This window comes from Rhinolophus ferrumequinum, chromosome 11 (assembly GCF_004115265.2).
Source record: "Rhinolophus ferrumequinum isolate MPI-CBG mRhiFer1 chromosome 11, mRhiFer1_v1.p, whole genome shotgun sequence".
NCBI classification, from domain to species: Eukaryota; Metazoa; Chordata; class Mammalia; order Chiroptera; family Rhinolophidae; genus Rhinolophus; species Rhinolophus ferrumequinum.
This window is the reverse complement of record NC_046294.1, coordinates 2,576,684-2,595,504: the sequence shown is the minus strand read 5'-3', so window position 1 is coordinate 2,595,504 and position 18,821 is coordinate 2,576,684. Positions and strand designations below refer to the sequence as shown.

Here is an 18,821-nt window from a genome sequence, read left to right as displayed (position 1 = left end):
CGAAGAGGAGAGTGACCAAGGGGACAAGCTCATCCGACTTACCGGGGCCAGTCATTTTAACAAGTGGACTTACCTTCTAGAACTTTCCTCTCTTGGATGCCTTCATCTTTCCGGGGAAAAGATATAAACCAAAGGAGGATGCTGGGGTCATGTGATCATTCCAACCCTCAAGTCTACAGCCACACTGATTCTATTCCATCCGGGCACGAGGTCTGCCGGGGACCCAGGGCGCTAACTTAATTTTCCTTCACTTATTTAATGAATAAGCGCACCTACTATGTGCCAGGTGCAGAGCTTGGCACTTGGCTTTAATGAAGAGATGGATAAAACCAGATTCTGCCCCAAAAGACGCTTTTCTAAGATGCAAAAGCCCTCTGATAGAAGGTGGCTTGCACGTGCTTTGAAAACTCCACATGGGGAAAGGCGGAACGAATCTTTGTCCCGGGCTCTTTGTTTGTAATGGTAACAGGCATCGTAAGCTGGGCCCTGTATTGTGAATTGTTCCTAGTCAAGCACAGACTTGGAGGCGTCCATCACAGACAGCTTGGGGTTCACTTCTAAGAGAGACGAAGCCAAGCTCGCACCCCCACCCCAGCCGTGCAGCTGAGCCACAGAGAGTCCCACTCTTGCTTGCCGGTGGCTGAAGTCACACACTAATTGAAATCCATTTGGCCGTATCGATGTCACAGCTGGCTGAGAGTTCTCTGCCCTGAATAAATATCATTCCTTAAATGCCAGCTCTCTGGAGCTTATTCTCAAAACATTGAAACAAAACGATGGAGAAGAATCTGAGTACTGAAACCCACCCGAGAGTTTACAAATACCTGTAGAGCAGCAGGCAAAGGAAGCCACGTGCCGGTGTATTAATTTCGGTTTTGTTGGCGATCCTTTTGGTTTCTGATGACCTCGTTAGCAACTAGAGGACACGGTGGAGACGGTTCGGCGTCACTGAGGGCTGGTGCTGGCCAAGTGAGCGACGGGAGGACCTGTGTCCCCTCCAGCCTCGCCTGCCTGGCCCAAGTGCCCCCCCAGCATTCCCTGACAAGTGAACACATACCAAGTACCCCAGAGGGTGGGTGAGGTACATTGGCACCCACGTCGCCCCCTGATGTGACTGAGTCAACACCGAATCTCCTGGTAGGAACGTCATTCACTGCTCATTGGAACCAACCCTTCTGTGTCGCATTCCTTCCCTGGGATGTCTTGTTTGGGGCGACCTTTGTGGAAATGTCACTGCTTTTCAATTGGGAGCCTGGGATTTGTAGCGTTGGACTGGCACTTGTGTCCTGGCCAAACCCCGGTTGTCTATTTGTCCTTAGAACAGGACACCTGCCAGCCTCGAACAAGCTAAGACAGCATGCAGAGGGATTCTGAGCTTTAAATAAAGTAATAGATCAACATTTGTAATGTCTGGAAGAAAAGTTTAAGGGTCACCAAACAGCTGCCTCGATGCTTCCAGAACTCAGGCGAGATAGAAGAAAATGTCCCTTGAGCAGAACTAGCAACAGGGAACACAAAAATCTTTAAAAAGTCCCAAAGTCGTGTGCAATCAGGACAATGTCTACAACCAAACGGGAACCGCAAAGCCTTTTCCACGGTGCCCTGTGCGCGGGTCTCATCCACCTGCTCACGGCTTCTGGGCTTCGCTGACTCCAGCTGCCTCGTCCACCGGGTCCGGGACATCTCAGGCCTCGGTTTCCGTCCCCAGCACAGGTCTGGGCAGGCGTGGGGCCCTCTGCCCCGGTCCTCATCCAGAACCCACTAGTCTGCCCACCTACTCTCTTTCCCTCTTGTGGGGGGCAGAATAATGACCCCCTAAATGTATTGGGCCCGAATCCCTGGAACCTATGAACATGTGACTTTGCATGGCAAAACAGGGATCTCTGCAGCTGTGATAAAGTGAAAGATCTCGAGATGGGGACATTCGCTAGGACTAACTAGGTGGGCCCTAGCTGCTGTCACAAGTGTATGACATGAGAAAGGCAGGCGAGACTTGACAACAGAAGAGGAAGAGCTGAGGGAAGTCGGAGGCAGACCCTGGGGGAGCAGCCACCAGCCCAGGAGCGCCTGGAGCCCCAGAAGTCGGAAGAGGCAGGAAGGAGCCTCCCCTGGAATCCCAGGAGGGAGGGTAGTCCTGACGACACCTTGATTTCCAACTTCTGGCGTCCAGACTGTGGGAGAATAAATTCCTGTTGTTTTAAGCCGCCAAGTGTGTGGCAATTGGTTGTGGTGCCCCCAGGCAGCTCCTCTATTCTTTTGTCCTTTGAGGATCCCCAAGAGGAGTGACTCGATTTTACAAAAACTGGCATTTTCCCCAAACCAGGGAGCGCAATGTTTTCATCCATTCCTCAAGGGAGTGAAAACTGGTTCTCAGGGCACAAAGATGGTTTACTTGGGGCTGCACAGCCGCCAGGACCTAGAAGGTTCCCAGTATGTGTCCAGAGCATTGAAACTTCACGGGGAGGCAATGAGGAAACCAAGCAGAGGGCCACCAACATCACCGAGCTAGCACCAAGCGGGGTCACCAGGGGCGTCATCCATTCGCCCATGACGTTGATGCCGGGGACCCACAAGTGCCACGCCTGGGAATGTGACGATGACAGTGGGGATTTGGTCTCTGCCCTCATGGAGCTGCGTTCATTCTGCTGGGAGACGAAGGTTAGTGGTGTGCTGCTATCAGCTCAGGGGACAGAGATGGGAGGTGAGTTTGGGGTCCGAGAGCCCCACATTTCCATTCCGCCTTCCCAGCCGATATGTAAGGCAGACTGACGACACTTAAATATGCAGCCAGTAAACCCCCATGTGGCCCACAGGGGACACTCAGGAAATGCCAGCTCTCTGTCCTTCTGGAAAGCTTCGTGGTGATCTAGACAGACACGGCACACGGGGGATGTGGAGCCCGACACACACATGTACACACGCCTGCGCGCAGTTATGTGGGAGGAATGACAGCAGATCACACATTGAAAGCGAACTGTGAAACTTGAGAGAAGCGTGACAGCAACTGAGAGGCCGTAACACCCGTGGCCTGAAACAGCTCCGACACTGGCCGTTTGGGTTTGTTAATGGACCGAATGCGTGCGTCCCCCTCAGACTCCTGTGGGGGTGGTACCTGGAGGTGGGGCCTTTGGGGTGATTAGGTCATCAGGGTGGAGCCCCCACGAAGGGACGGGTGTCCTTGTAAGAAGACAAACCAGAGCTTTGGGGCGGAAGAAGCGTTTTCCCCCACCGCTCCCCCAGAACAGCGACGTAGACCGTCCCCTGGGGACGCCCGAGGCCTGGTGGCAGTCGGGGTCCAGCGGGGAAGTGCCAGCCACCGACGGGGCCAGGTTCTGAGACTGGTGCAGTGACAACCCTGAGAGGGACAGTCCCACAGACACAAACACTGCGTCATCTCTCTTGGATGTGGAAGCTAAAAAAGCCGAACTCGCAGACACAGAGAGCAGAGTGGCGGTTTCCAGCGGCTGTGGGTGGGGCCATGGGGAGACGTGGGCCAAGGGTACCAGCTTCCAGTTACAAGCTGAGTAAGTTCTGGGACGACACACGACGTGGCGACGACAGGACAGTCGTCAATGCTGCACCGCCCACTGGAAAACTGCTAAGACCGGAGGTCTGCCAAGTCCTCAGCATACACCCGGAAAGGTGACTGTGTGAGCTGACCTTGCGCTGGTGGTCGGCTCGCAACGCACACGCTTACAAATCATCACCTTTCACAACCTTAACCTTAAATAATGTCCTACGGCAACTGTATCTCCGTAAAGCTGGAAAACAGAGACACCGCTGTTCCCTCCCTCTCCATGCGCACACACCAAGGAAAGCCCGTGCGAAGACCTGCACGGAAGGCAGCCCCACGCAAGCATCCGATAAAGCACGTCCTCATCAGAGACTGAAGGGACGGCGCCTGGACCTCAGACGTCCAGCCTGCAGAACTGTGACAAGTAAATGTCAGTTATTTACGCCCTGAGGGTAGCATCCTGTTATAGCCGCTCCAGCCGACCGATACAGGGGCGCTCCTTCTTCCCTTCTAACTGACGAACAATCGCAGGGCTTAGATTCAGGAACAGAAATTTCTTGGGGACAGAAACTGCTGATCTGTGAACACCTTACGTCAATGTCAGCACCCTGGGCTCCCAGCCTTTTGACGTCGGTACCGAGCTGTCCTGTGTTAACACTGCCACTTAGTGGCCGGCATGAGAAATGACACGGAGCCACGTGATCAAAGGCCTCTGCCCAGCACAGGTCTGGTGCTGGGCCCTGAATACAAAGATGGGACAGACAGGGCACCTTCTCCTCCAGCAATTTACAGTGTGTCTCGGGGGTGCAGACACCGTCCATTCTCATACAATCTCATACAATAATCTCAGTTCTCATACAATCTCATCCTATCTCATAAAAGGTAGCATCAGGTAATAAGGGAACCAAAAGGACTTCCCTGGGCTGCAGGAAAGCACCTGCAGAGGAACAGCTACGGTTTTGTAGGGTGAATAGGGGTTCACCACGTAAAGGGGAGATCGTGCGAAGGGGGCGGGGTACTACTCACGATTTTCTTTAAAACAATGAAATCGAATTTTTATTTTGAGGAATGCCATAGATCTGGATGAATGGTTCAAAACGTCGAACCCACTCCCCACCCACTCCCTGCACACCCCAAGCTCCTCCCACACGTAGCTGCTTCTCGGTGCTTTACCTCCAGTTTCTAAACCGCACACTTGTGGGGATCTCTCCTGATTTCCTTCCGTTTCAATACTCGTTACAGACATCCTGCCCGGAAAGACAAGGGCTCCACTCATGGATCACACCGCCTGGCCAGGCGTGTCCCGGGCTTAGGTTAAGTCACCGCTTGTCTGTGTTTACATTAGGATGGCCATCCACGTCTTACCCGCAGCCGACAGCACCCGTCAGCTACGATTAAACTTCCCCTGTGTGGGTGAGTAATAGCCACGTTTCAAAGCCTGCTTTGCTATTTACCTATACTTAAATTATGGCCAGGTTCTGACAAAGGTGTAAATCGCAGAGGACAGGTCTCCTCTCCCTGGGTTCCGGGCGATACCCGTCCCACTGCCGCCCACCCTCCCGTGCCAGGCAGGGGGTGTTCGGGCTGTCAGGCCAGTTATCAGGTGTCCGCCTGCTTTCCGGTTCCCCTAATTCTCTTGACCTTTCTTCCCCGCTTCCTGGTGCCATGAATGGAGGACCATTTGTCCTTCATTGTACGTGGCGGGGTAAGGAGCACGTAGCCTTCCGTGATCGCCACACACGTGACCCTGGCAGGGAGCCTGTGCATGTGCCAGCATACTTCCCTCCGCTCAGTGACAGCAGTTTCTGCAAACAGACCTCTCGGGCTCCAGCCCCAGCCTTGGCCACATGCTCCGGGATGGGAGAACCGTTTCAATGCGGGCTGGACGTCGTTGGCTTAGGGGGACAGACTGAACCACTCCACACCCGTTAAACCCATTAACCTGCAGGGTGGAGGATGGGAGCACCCCGGGTTTCTCCAGAACAGTGTGGTCCAATGCAGTGGGTACTGAGCACCTGAAATATAGGTGACATAACCAAGGAACAGAACTTTACACTTTATTTACTTACAAGTACACCTAAAAGCCCCATGCGTCCTACGACCACTGTACTGGTCAGCGCAGCCCAAGGCTATTTTGCTGAATCCAGAAGCCTTGGTCATAATCTCCGCGAGATTTCATCTTTGTCGCTCACCCTCCCATGGCACCCTCTGCTTTTCACACGGGATCATGACTGGTGGCCAGATGGATGCGTTGATTTCTGTTTTAGAGTTTCCTTCCATCTTGTCGATACTTCACGTCTCACACAGAGTGAAACCCTAAGCCTTGCCCCGTCACGTGGCCCCTGTTCGGCCTCATTTCCCACCACTGGTGTTGGCCTCCACGCACCAGCTCCCGCAGCCAGCCGGCCTCCTCGCTGCTCCTCAAACACACCAGGTATGCTCTGGCCCCAGGCCCTTTGCACATGCCGGCTCCTCTCCCTGGAAAGCTTTCCCGCCCATAGATTAGCTGGGCCCACTCCCTGCCTCCCCTTTTCCTGATCTCTGCTCACACGTCCGAGGTTGTGCTAGGCCCCCATCAGAAAAAAGCCCCCCTTCCACAGCACCACCCCGTTTCTCTCCACCCCTCTCACCCTGCTTGATTGCCCTTCATGTTATTTACCAACCCTGCTGTCTTATATGTGTATCTATTTACTTGCTAATCCTCAGTGGGACTCACGTACGCTCCCTGACAGCAGGGACATCATCTCCTTCACTGACTTATTTCCGCAGCACCTAGGAGAGAGCACGGCTCCTTCTGGGAACGCGACGTGTGCTAGCTGAAATCATGAATTCGAAACCCGATTACTCTCCATCACAAATATGCACGGCGAATCAGCCCCAATATTCTGGGTTCCTCAGGTTTCTATGCTCTGATCTAGAAACTTCCACATCCGTTTCTATGGGAACCCAGCGTGGGAATCCCAAATGAGACTTGCAGAAGAACTTTTAAAAGAAACGACTTAAAAATGAATGGCTCCCCGACTATATGCCCTGAGCAGGGATCACAGGCTGAAGCGCCCGAGGGACCGGCCAGGCCACACGAGGAGGAGGCTGGCCGGGGTGGGCAGTCAGGAGTGCTGGGGACGGCGGCAAGCTGCAAAGTGCACAGCCTTCCCTGGGGGCAGCGTTCCCCAGGCCGGCCGAACACCCACACACACACAGGCTGCCCAGTGTGGCCACCTTTACGAATTTTTCAAGAGAAGATGGAAATCTGAATTTTTACATGAAACTCCTGGGTATTTAAATGCTGGCAAAGAATTTAATGTTTTTAAACCTCTGAGCAGGCCACAGTCAAACTGTGTGGGGGTCGGAGCCCCTAGGTGGCAGGTGGGAAGCGGAAGACTTCTCCCGTCACCCACAAGCGAGGGCTGGGGGCCCAGCCCCGTGCACGCTGCCTGCCCTTCAGAAGCTCAGAGAATCACAAGACGTGAGTGAGACAGGTGCTGACGTGCCCAGCTCCCGCCTCCACAGGCTGCTTGTAAACACCACAGATAAACCACCACAAGAAAAAGAAAGAAAAATAGCGATCTAAAACTAATGTCGTTTTTCATCGTCAGCCATGCAAAGGGCTCAGATGAAAGCTGACACTTCTGACTTATTTTGCAAGGGTTCAAATGCTGGTTCTCCACAGAACGCACATGATGATGGGGATTTGAGAGTGGAAAGAAAGGCCTTGAGTGTCGTCATGTCCCCAAGCGTGGCTCACTGTCACCTGGGAGCCCCTGGGGTGGCATCACCTTGGCTCATCTCCCAGGGCCCTCAGCCCCGTGCAGGGTGGCACTGACGACAGCAGACACAGGGAGAAGGCACCCACAGACCCCCTCACTGTGATCCTCCCCATTTCAATGTGGCAGGAGGGGCTGTGTGCATGTCCTGGGGCTGCGGGAACAAGTGACCACACACTGGGCAGCTTAAAACCGCAGGCACAGGTCCTCTCACGGCTCTGGAGGCAGAAGTCCAAGATGAAGGCGTCGCAGGGCCACGCTCCTTCCTGGGGCTCCGGGGAGGCTCCTTCCTGCCTCTCCCAGCTCCCGGGGCTCCAGGAGTCTCTGGACTTGTGGCCGTATCTCCCCGGTCTCTCCTCCGCAGGCACACAGCTTCTCCCTGTGTGTCTCCAAATTTCCCTCTTCTTACAGGGACACCAGTCACCCTACTCGTGCAGCCTCATCATAACCTGCAAAGACCTTACTTCCAAAGAAGGTCGCAGTCACAGGTTCTGGGTGGGTATGAATTTGGGGGACAGTCTTCCACCCAGCAGAGGGGCATTCACAGACTTTTACACGAATCCCGAGGGGCCTGTCCGAGGTCCCATGAAGGGGACGGAGCAGGATTTACACGCTGCCGTGCAGGTGTGAGTGCCGGTGCCCCCCACCCCCACCCCCAGTGCCCTCGGGCAGATCTGTGTGCTGAGGTGCCAGTGGCCTCAGGGTATCACCCCACAGCGGGCCCTGCCCCTGATGCACTGTCTGCTTGGATGATGGAGAACCAGGAAGAGAACTCTGGAGACCTTGCATCTCATCCCTAGAAATGGTGCTGGCGAGAGCAGCAAACTCATCCGAGGACAAGCTGTAGCGACTGCTGATCCGGCCTCAGCCTGTCTCTCGGCCTTTCTCTTTCAAGGTGGATAAAAGCAAGCCGTCTAGTTATGGCAGCATTGTTCAAGTAAATGGGTCTCTAGCAAACCACCAGGATTTACAAGCACAGGCAGTCCCCAAACCCCAAATGAGAAATACACCTCTGGAGGAGCAGTGTGTCTGAGTGTGCATGTGTGTGAGTGTGTGAGTGTGCGTGGGCGAGTGTCTAAGTAAGTGTGTTTATGTGTGAGTGTGAGTGCGTGTGTGTAATGCAGTCTTACGTTAACTTTGTGACTTCCCAATGTCACCTTAGACCATTGGCAGCACAGAAGGCAGAGACACTGAGACCCTGCCCGTGACATCCAACATGGAAGCATAAGGTCATGGGAGAAAATGAAACCACTTCGACCTTGCTCTTAAATCCATGTCGACCTCACCAAAATGAGGTGCTTCGGTTTTGTTTCTGAATCACTAGACAAGGAAAGAAACCCAGAAAGGGGCTTGAAGGGAATAAAGAATACACGTGCTGTTGAGTGGATTTCATTGGTGTCCCAGAAAAAATGCAACAGCCGGAACCAGGATGCCCCCGGAATGTCCGACTGCCTTTGTCACTGGCCCGTGCCCCAACTCAGAAGTACCTGGCCCAAAAAAAGCACAACTTGAAGAAAGCAGAGTGCTCGGCCATCGACAAGGTGCCCACCACCCGTCCAGCGTTGTACGTGATGAGAGAGAACTTGTTCGTTCCCCTGCGGCTACGTCACTAAACGTGTGGACTCGATTTGGCGCTCCATGCAAAAGTGAGTGACATGCTCTCATGGGGTCTGATGGATGTGACATGCCAGAGAGACAGACGGTCATTTTCATGAATGTGCTACGGCGAGGCCTGGAAAGCAACACGAATTATAGAGCGAGGGGCTGGAGGAAACAGAACCATCGCTGGACGGAACTCAGGGCACCTGCCAACGCCCGGCTCTGCTCTGCAAGGCGGGTGGCCACGCTCGGGGGATTTGTCACCTAAGATCTGAGGAATTTAGAACTCAGGGCCTAGTTTCTGGCTCCGGCCTTTCTCCTCCTCCTTTCATGTGCAGCGTGATGGTGGAGGAAGAGCAGAGGGTCCCGTGGCTGTGTGCAACCCCTGCTGACCCTTTGAGCTGTGGCACTCAGGCTGCTCACCAGACAGCCCCCTCCTTGGAAGGCAGCCAGCCTCCTGAGAAGCTTTCATCAAGTGTCTTCCACCGCAAGGACCAGTCCGTGTTTCCGCACCCACCTCGTCCTCACACTTCCCACCCGTACGAGAAATGGGCGTGCGACCGCTCGGAGTGTCTCTTCCTGCCTTTCCCTTCTCTCCTTATCCCCTCCTTCCTCCCTCTGCATCTGGACACCTGCTTAGCAGCTGCTGCATACGGCCTGGAGACCGATACAACAGGGACACCCGGGGAGCAACGCTGCCTCTAAATATACAATGCCGGGGCGGGGGTGATTACCTCCCAAACCACGGAGCCATTTGGAATGGAGCTGCCGGGAGGACAGAAGGGCTCAAATCACCTCTCCTGTGTAGCAGCCGGCGTTCTAAGGAAACAGACCAACAGGAAGTGTGTGTGTGTGTGTGTGTGTGTGTGTGTACGCGTGCGGGCACACACATACACACATACATATTAAGAGATCATTTTAAGAAATTGGCTCGTGCAATTCTGGGGGCTGGCACCGGCCTGCTGGAGACTCAGGCAGGGTTTCTCCGTTACCATCTGAAAGCAGAACTGCTGCTTCTCTGGGAAACCGATTTTTGCTCCCAACGCCCCCAACTCATTACATGAGGCCCATTCACACTATGGAGGGTCAGGCTCTTCACTGAAAGCCAGCTGATTACAGGGAGTAAGCACGGCCGCGGCACGGCTTCACGGCAACGCCCGTGCTGGTGTTTGATTCGCTAGATAACGGGGTCTGGCGTCCGGCCGAGGTGACGCGCCATCCACAGCCGTGCCCGCCTCTCTCCCCTGCCGCTCTCTCCTCCCCTGCGAGCCTCTCTTTCTTTGGGCTTCTTCCACAGACTTGTTTCTCTCTATCTTCAGAGTCGGGATTCGTTTGCTCCCTTGGACTGAGCGATTCCCAAGCAAGGAATCCGCGATGCTGATCACCCCATGTCAAGAAGCGAGCGGGGTTCCGTGCCAGAGGAAGTGTCTTCCTCACTGTGGCCCCTGGAGCCCTGGACCGGAAGTTAGGAGGCCGGAAGACCTCAGACTCGGCCACTATCTGATTCAACCGAGGCCTCCGTCTCTCCATAATTCCATCCCGCCTATAAACTGGGATCAAAAATGCTGACCTCATTGGGCTGTTGTTCATTAAATGAGAACATACAGAAGACGATCTGTGAGCTTTAAACGTCCGTGCAACTGGAAACATTAATCTTCACTATCATCATCAATATTCTAATCCCCACCATCACCATCACCACCACCGTACCCACCTTCAGCAGCATCACCGCCGTCACCACCGTCACCACCGTCACCGTCACCACCATCACCACCATCACCGTCACCACCGTCACCACCGTCACCACCGTCACCACTGTCACCGCCGTCACCGCCGTCACCGTCACCACCGTCACCGTCACCACCATCACCACCACCATTCCTATGACCATCATTACCACCATTCTCACTGTTACACTGACTATGTCCCCGAAAAATTCATATGTTGAAACCCTAAGGTGACAGTGTTTGGAGACAGGGCCTTTAGGAAGCTAATTAAGGTTACGTGAGGTCATAAGGTGGGGCCCTGATGAGACAGGACTGTTGTTCCGACCAGAAGAGGAAGAAGCACCAGGAAGCACCTCCTCCCTCTCTCCCTCCCTTCACTCCACCCTCCCCCTCTTCTTCTCCCCCTTTCCCCCTCTCTCGTCCCCTCCCTCCGCATGCACAGAAGAAAGGCCAGGGAGTAGGTGGCCGTCTACAAGCCAGGAAGAGAGCCCTCACCAGAAACTAAATCTGCCGGCACCTTGATCTTAGGTTTCCAGCCTCCAGAACTATGAGAAGTAAACGTCTGCTGTTGAAGCCGCCCTATTTGTGAGATTTCGTTATGGTAGCCGGAGCTGACTAAGAACCACCATTGTTTCAGATACACCCCAGGAATGCTGTAAGTGCTTTTCCTTCTCCTCTGCCTTCAGAAAGTCATCTCTGTGTCTCTTCTGATTCTCAAACCTGAGCAGGCATCAGAGTCTCCCGCGGCTTATTAGAACGGAACACCAGCCCTGCCCCCAGAGCTCTGACTCGGTGGGCTGGGGAAGCTCACAGTCTGCATTCTCGCAAGTCCCGCAGTCCTGCTCATGCTGCTGACCCAGCCTTTGGATCCCATCACTAAGCAGCAGCGTGTAGATAAACCCTGTCAGACATTCCGAGATTCCTTAGAAAGGCCACGTTCACAGTGGCAGCTGAAAAGCACCACCACTGCCCAGGTGGGCACGGTGGATCCCCATTCAGTGACGCAGTGAGCCATCACTGCCCCTCAGACAACAGGAAGTGATTCCCTTTTTGTAACTGGGAGGGGAAGGACGGTGAATGAAAGACAAGAGCTGGGGACATTTTAGAGGCAAAGAGCCACAGACTGCACTAAGTCTCCGTATCATTCAGACACAGGGGATAGGGAGACCGGAGGAAGGACAGCAGCTCCCAACATGCACCTCGAGTCCGTCCTGGGCGATGAGAACAAGCTGCTTGGGCACTGCTTCTGCCGGTTGATTACGGGAGCAACGCTTGCACAGAACTACATCCCATTGTTCAAGAGTGTTTTGCTTAATTGTCTTCCAGAACCACCAATGGCACTTGATCATCATTAGAGAAATAGAGACAGATGGCCCTGGGTGTGGACCGCTGCGGTTTAGCTGGTGGGAAGGTGTACTGAGCACTGGCCAGGACCAGGACGGCCCTAAGAAGGGTGGTGACGGGACAGGAGCAGGGACTGAGAGAGAGGCCACCCACAGTGACCTTTCGTCCTGGAGGCATGCACTGCCCTGGAGCGCCGTGTGGCAGCTACAAACCACTGCCCAGAGTCAGAAACGGTCCCTTCGTATTATCCGAGTGCTGACCGTGAACCCAAGGGCACGGGCGGGTGCTGTAAGCGATTTAAGCAACATCCAGACTTTGAAAAGGGACTAGAGAAATATACTATTTGATGGCCAGAAAAAAAATCTTCAAACCAAGACCACCGACCCACAGCTAAGCCCAGAGTGGTCCCACAATGACACAGAAGGGTCCAGAGCTGGCAATCACACTGCGAAGGGGACTTCATCTCGGCGAGTGACGAGTAACGGGAGTCTTCACAGACCCATCAGCAAACCAGGAGCTCACGGCTATGATCCAGCTTATGTTCAACATCGACAAGCTGCAAGATTCAGCACTAAAATCCAGGCCTGCCCCCACTGATGAAACAAGTAAACTTTTTCATGGTGGTTATTAGACACCCGGCCCAAGTTTTAGACAGAACTGGTTCATTTCCAAGACATCAAGCCCACATATAAAGCATGATTATAATATACAAAATAATCTGCTGTGCAAATGAGTAACGTCTAAGAAGAGTGTTAGTAAAATTCCCATGGAAGCCAGTTCTAAAGACCGCTTTCAACTCAATAAGATGCAAAAATTATTTGCAAACACGAACCACAGTGACTCAATTTTCAGTTCAAGTGGAGAATCGGACTTCATGTGGCATCAAAATGCATCGCTGTAACTTAGAGCGTTTAGCTAAAATTTTATTTTCACCCTAAACCATCTAGTCAGCTGCATCAAACTCAGACGAGCCTCCTATCTGTCAATGGGGCGTCATTCAGCCATAAAAGTGAATGAGACACTGACACAGGCAACAAGGGGATGAGCCTTGAAAACAGGCTGCGGAGTGACCGAGTCAGACACAGAAGGCCACCTGCTGTGTGATTCCATGTACATGCCATGTCCGGAACAAGCACATCCCTAGACACAGGAAGTGGATTAGTGGTTGCCAGGGGCTGGGGGAGGGAGCGGTAGGGGTGACTGCTCAGTGGGTATAGGGCTTTCTTTTGGGGTGATAATGAAATTCTTAGTGGCGATGCCAGCACATCATGAATGTACTTACGACCACTGAAAGGGTTAAAATGGTAAATTTTGTGTTACACCCATCTCACCGCAGTGAAAACTAAATTAGGACCCTGGCCTGTGCGCTCCGCCGTGGACCACCACGAGCAGCACCGGGTTGGGCTGGCCCACCCTCCACTCTGGGACAGCAGACCCAGTCGGGGAGCCAGATGGATGACAGGCCACCTCTCCATGCAGTTCTCACAAAGCTCTCCCCACTGAAAGGACAGGCCATGAAGCCAGCATTTCCCAACAGCTGCACAATGAAAAGCTTCCACATCTTTGCCACCTTCCGTGAACACCCCACATCGATGAGCGGTGCAATATGGGGGTCAGGGCACGACCTCCACACACAACGTCCCCAATGGAACCAGCCAACCCGGTGTCCACCATACAGACGGGATGTGCAGACACCCACAGTCGCCTCCCTCAGCAATACACACACCGCGTTTCCTGTTTCTGAGGGCTCCTTTTACCTGAAACGGCGTCTGGCTGTTGTAGTTCTTCAGCTCCTTATTTCCGCCTCGAAACAGCAGCACTCTTGCACAGCTGTCCTGCACGTTGAAAAGAAGAAATCTGTTGGTAAATCGGTAGTGTGGACATTCTCCAAAGAGAGCCGTTCAGAGGCTCCAGCTCACAAGAATTCAGAGAAACGTAAACGCAGAGTTAAAAGGAAGGGCGTTTTTCGTTCATCAGAGACACCATGATCACGGTGACACCCCCCTGACCCCCCACCCCTGGCCCCGCGATGTTACCATTTGAAGTTTAACTGCTGCAGACACTTTGGACAGCAACTTGGCAGGATCTATAACAATTTTAAATGTATACACCCCATGTCAACAGTTTTACTTTTTAACACTGTATTCTACAGTCTTGCACAAGGGCATAAACCGTATCATAAGTGAAGTACCGTTAAGTGAAACCCAAAAAGAAAGAAAGAGAAAACAGCAAGATGGTATAAATGCTCTAAAACAAAGGAAAGTAGGATTGCATTCTAGAACATTCTTCACCTAGGAAGTTGTAGGAAAAAACAAGGCAGAATGATGAAAGCTGACAAGACATAATAGCCAAGAACTTCTAAGTAGAAAACGCAAGTCTCAGAGCAGTAACAGAGCTTAATGTCATTTGTTTCACTGCAGAAAAAAAATAAAGAATTCGTACGTCTGGAAAGCTGTGTACCAGTTAACGGGACTTACTTTCGCACGAAGAAAAAAGGAACAGGGAGCAAAAAGGAGGAATCTTCATCTCAGTATTTACTAATATTCTTTAATGTTTCCAAAAGGCAGGCAATAGTCATTTCTTGTGTCGTTTCACAATAAAAATAAACGTATTCCCGTCCATTTGTTGAGCATCTACTAACTTGCCCATGGGGGCCGGCGGAGAACTGCCCAGCAACCCTTCTGCGGAGAGCGGGGACAAAGACCTGCCAGAAGAAGACAGGTGGCAGCCTACGAATGAAGACTGTGAGCCCACATTTCCCTAAGGAAGGCAGCTGGAGTGTTTAGAATGAGGAAATCATGTTTTTCAAAGACCACTTAAACGGTCAAGTGCACACTGGTGTTCGTGTGTCACAGCTGCCGTGGGCCGGGCACCTTCCCGATCACAGGACCCTGGGCCGATGGCCCCCGTGCAGGCTGCAGCCAAAGCCCCGTGCTGGACCCACCTCGGCTTTCCCGCCTTTATCTACAGAGTCTAATGTAGACACCTTGCCACGACCACCCAGGACAGACATCGGCAAGCAGCTGTCGAGTGAGGAGGAAGCGTGACCAATGGGGACCTCCCACCCAGAAAACTGCTTAGAACGGCAGGCCGGTGGCCCCAGCCCAGCCCAGAAGGGGACCTGCTGCCCTGGGGACAGCCAGGGGCCAAGGCGAGTACACACCGCATAGGTCACAGGTCCTGGAAGAACAGCAGAGTGAAGATGACAAGCTGGCAAGACAGAGACAGAAAGTGGACGGTAGGTCGCCCGGAGCTGGAGGGCTGGAGGGGCCTCGGGAGTAACCGATGGGTTTCCGTTTGGGGTGATGGGTGCACCGCTGTGTGAAGAGACTGAAAATCATTCGGGTGTGTATTTTAGACACAATTAAATTAGGTAAATTACATGGTGTGCGAATTAGATCTCAGGAAAGGTGTTAGATATTGGGAAAGTAAGAGAGAGGGGAACAGACAGAAAAGAGACAGAGACAGACAGACAGAGACAGCGACAGAGAGAGACACAGAGAGGGAGACAAAGACACAGAGAGACAGAGACTGAGAAGAGACAGAGAGACACAGAGACAGAGAGATACAGAGAGAGAGAGAGAGGGGGACGGAGACGCAGAAAGACAGAGACCGAGAGAGGAACAGAGACCGAGAGCGGGCCGCACTAGCAGGTCACCCTCCCACGACCCTGACCCCAATCCAAGAGCCCGTCCAGATCTGGCAGACAGAGTGAGCTCTCAGCAGCCAGCTGGGGCTGTTCCAATCCCTGTGACGTGGGTCAGGGGTCCAGCTGAGGCCTCCACTGCGTGTGGATATTACTGAGGAAGGCACTCGCGAACGGAGCCAACGGAAGTCGAGGCCGAGGAACCCTGGTTCTCTGGGCTGCAGTCAGTCAGGACGGTACCTGTGGCTGCATCTAAACCACGTGGCCACAGGTGGGGGTACATGTGAGTTCTGTGACAAAGACTACCAGCCTCTGTGTCCTCAGGCTGTCGGGGCCCTAGGGCCCTAGCTGCACCCTAGCTTCGGTCCCTGTGTAAACGTCACCCGGCGCTTAGGTGTGCGCGTGGCATCAGGCCGAGTCTGAGGCCTGGACGGTGGCTGCCCTCTGTGGACCGCTACGGGGTGGAGAGGGCATGTCCCGAGAGAAATGGGCAGCAGCGGGACTCCGGCAGCAGAGACGGCAGCCTCCGTGGACGACGTGGGGCGCCCGGGGAGAGGAAGGTTGGGTGAGAGACAGCAAGCAGAGAAAACGCAGGCCAGGAGCCCCGACGTGTTAGAAGCAAAGCTGTGGGGGTGTGAGAACACGTGTGGTGATATAAACGGTGGAAGAGGACACACACGACGGCTTAGGAGAGGGAACCGCGGAAACCTGACACTGCTCTCTACACGGTCGCCGTTTTGTCCAGGAACTGCATTCATGTGATGCTTTGAGGACCACAGCAGTTTAAGAAAATTAAAAAAGATATAACGATGCTCAGCAAACATCTTTCATTCTGGGGTACAATTAAACCCAGGATTCTTTTTAAAAGACGCCCGGGATTCGTTCACATGGTGACAAGCCCTAGAAACCCAGCCTGAAGCTCCACACCTGGAAAAGAGGCAGGTGAAGATCCCATCCAAGTCTTGTCATTTTATTCCAGACTCTCAAACTACAGCCCATGGGCCAAATCAGGTTCAGCTGATTTTATAAAGTTTCATTAGAACACCCACCGGCCCCTGAGCTTTCTGGTCCTGCCCAAGACCCCCGACCACAGCCCTGGCTTCCAGAGCCCACCCCACCATTCTCCCACTCCCTTTCAATGACTCCCGCTTGGGGCCTGTTACCTACAATCCAAAGTAAAGTGATTAAATTAACTAAAACAACAACATTATCACGCTCAGTGAGGAAAAAGTTTGTGGGAAGAAGAAAGAAGAAAAGGACATGGCATTTGAGAGAACTCAGACAGAGACGGGAACACAGGGCTAGGAGGAAGGGAGGAATTTCTACAAGTCACCATGTGGGCACAGGGGTACAGGTAAGAGAGAAGAGAGAGCAAACCCCCTGGGGCAGCAAGTAGAGGGGACCCCAGCAGGGGCTCAGGGGACATCTGCCCCAGGGGCCTGACCCTGAACTGAATTTGCACTTGGCCCTGTGTGCGCAGCCCAGGGAGTGAGCAGCCGGGAAGAATCACCTGTCCATTGCCAGCGGCTGGGAGCAATCGGGCCAATCAGAACACAGGAGCCCTGGGGGGTGGGGGGTGGGGGCAGGGCCTGGAACCCCGCCTCTGCAATTCCTGTAAACGCCCCAGATTGCCCACGAGGCACTTTCACTGAACGTTCCCATCCTGAAGGACATTTATATCCTATAAAAGCGAGAATAAATCCTCGCCAGGCACAGCCAGTTACACCCTCCCAGGTGGAACCCAGCCAGGAGCTCAGAAAAAATCCTCACTCACCCACAAAGGGATCACTCTGAGTCAATACTAACCAACCCCAGAGACACATGCTCTGTCACTCTAATATTTGCCAGAGATCCTGGTGAAATCATGTTCCAGACAGGTACTTCCAAATTACAGAGCAGGTGGTTCACCTAGCTTAGCAACAATTATACCGGGTGTGTGTGTGTACATGTATGTAGCTGTATGTGTGCTGTGCACATGTGTGTCTGTGGGGGGGTATGTGCATGTCTGTGTGTTTGAGTTGTGTACATGTGTGTCTGTGTACGTGTGTTTGCACACGCACGTGTGCTTTGCAGTTCAGAAAACATCTGCCTGTTCCTTCTGAGTTACCCTCAGAGCGTCCCTGCTGAGGGATCGCAGGAGGCTCATTTCACAGATCAGGAAGCAGAGTCCTGGGAAGGGTTCAGTGTAAAACTGCGGCTTCAGAAGGGGAGCAAAGGGGCGAGTTGGGACCCAGAAGGGTTCCGAAGAGGAGCCTAACTGCTGCCTTGCGCGGCTGCCAGCTGCCCAATTCTTTCTGTACCTTCTTATATGATACGCTGAGCTGTGTCTGCGTCCTTTTAAGTCCATCAAGTGTAGAAATAAAAGCAATACTCATGTCAGGTTTTTTGAGCACCACAACACAGGGATATCATTTCACTGCCAAGTATCTTCTTCGTGTGACTTTTAGGAGACATTTCCCTTAACAAAAGTACCCTCGTCCCCTCCCCAAGCATTTTTTCAGGAGCATTTTCAAAGCCCAGCCAAGGCAAACCATCCCTCTGGGTCACCACCCCCTGCAGGAGCCCAAGTGCCATCATTTCCATTTTATACATGAAGACACAGAGCCAGAAAGCATATTCATTCGTGCATGCAAGGGATCGACATTGAGCACAGACCAAGCCAGGTCCCGTCCTAGTCCCTGGGGACACACAACACCATGCAAACGATAAGAGAGGACCACGGAATGGAGAGAGTGAGGACAGGTGACCAAGGAAGGCCTCCCGGAGGGGGTGACCTCAGCAACCGGAAAAGAGAGCCCTGTGACAAGCCAGGGAAGCACTCCCAGCAGAGGGAGCAAGTGCAAAGGCCCTGGGGCTGGGCTGCAGGAAGTGGGGCGAGGACGGGCAGGAGACAGGCTGGATGGGGAACAGGACCTCTGGGTTCCTGTGAAGGGGCTTCTCGTTACAGGGGAACACAAACTGACTTGCGAGGACCTGTTCAGCGGAAAGCGGATTCGAGGGAAGAAAGACTGGAGGAAGGAGACCACTGGACAGTGGATGCAGCCGTCTGGGGAAAGATGCCAGTGACCCGGGTGAGGATGGGAGTGGTGGAGGGGACAGAGGGAGACGACAGGCCTGGGACAAGAGGGACCGGAGAAACAGTAGGTGGCCCAGGTTTCAGCTGGAGCCCCGGAAAGGGTGTCTCTGCACCATGGGGAGATGCCCCCTGTAGTCTCCACGTGGGATGT

General features: G+C 53.4%; 1 protein-coding gene across 1 annotated transcript in view; it reads right to left on the bottom strand.

The window, feature by feature from the left end:
* Positions 1 to 18,821, bottom strand: part of SHANK2 (SH3 and multiple ankyrin repeat domains 2) — a 471,028-nt gene that overhangs the window by 339,908 nt on the left and 112,299 nt on the right. The window contains 1 exon segment of the mRNA XM_033119735.1: positions 13,706 to 13,783. Coding sequence (XP_032975626.1) covers positions 13,706 to 13,783 — 78 coding nt within the window.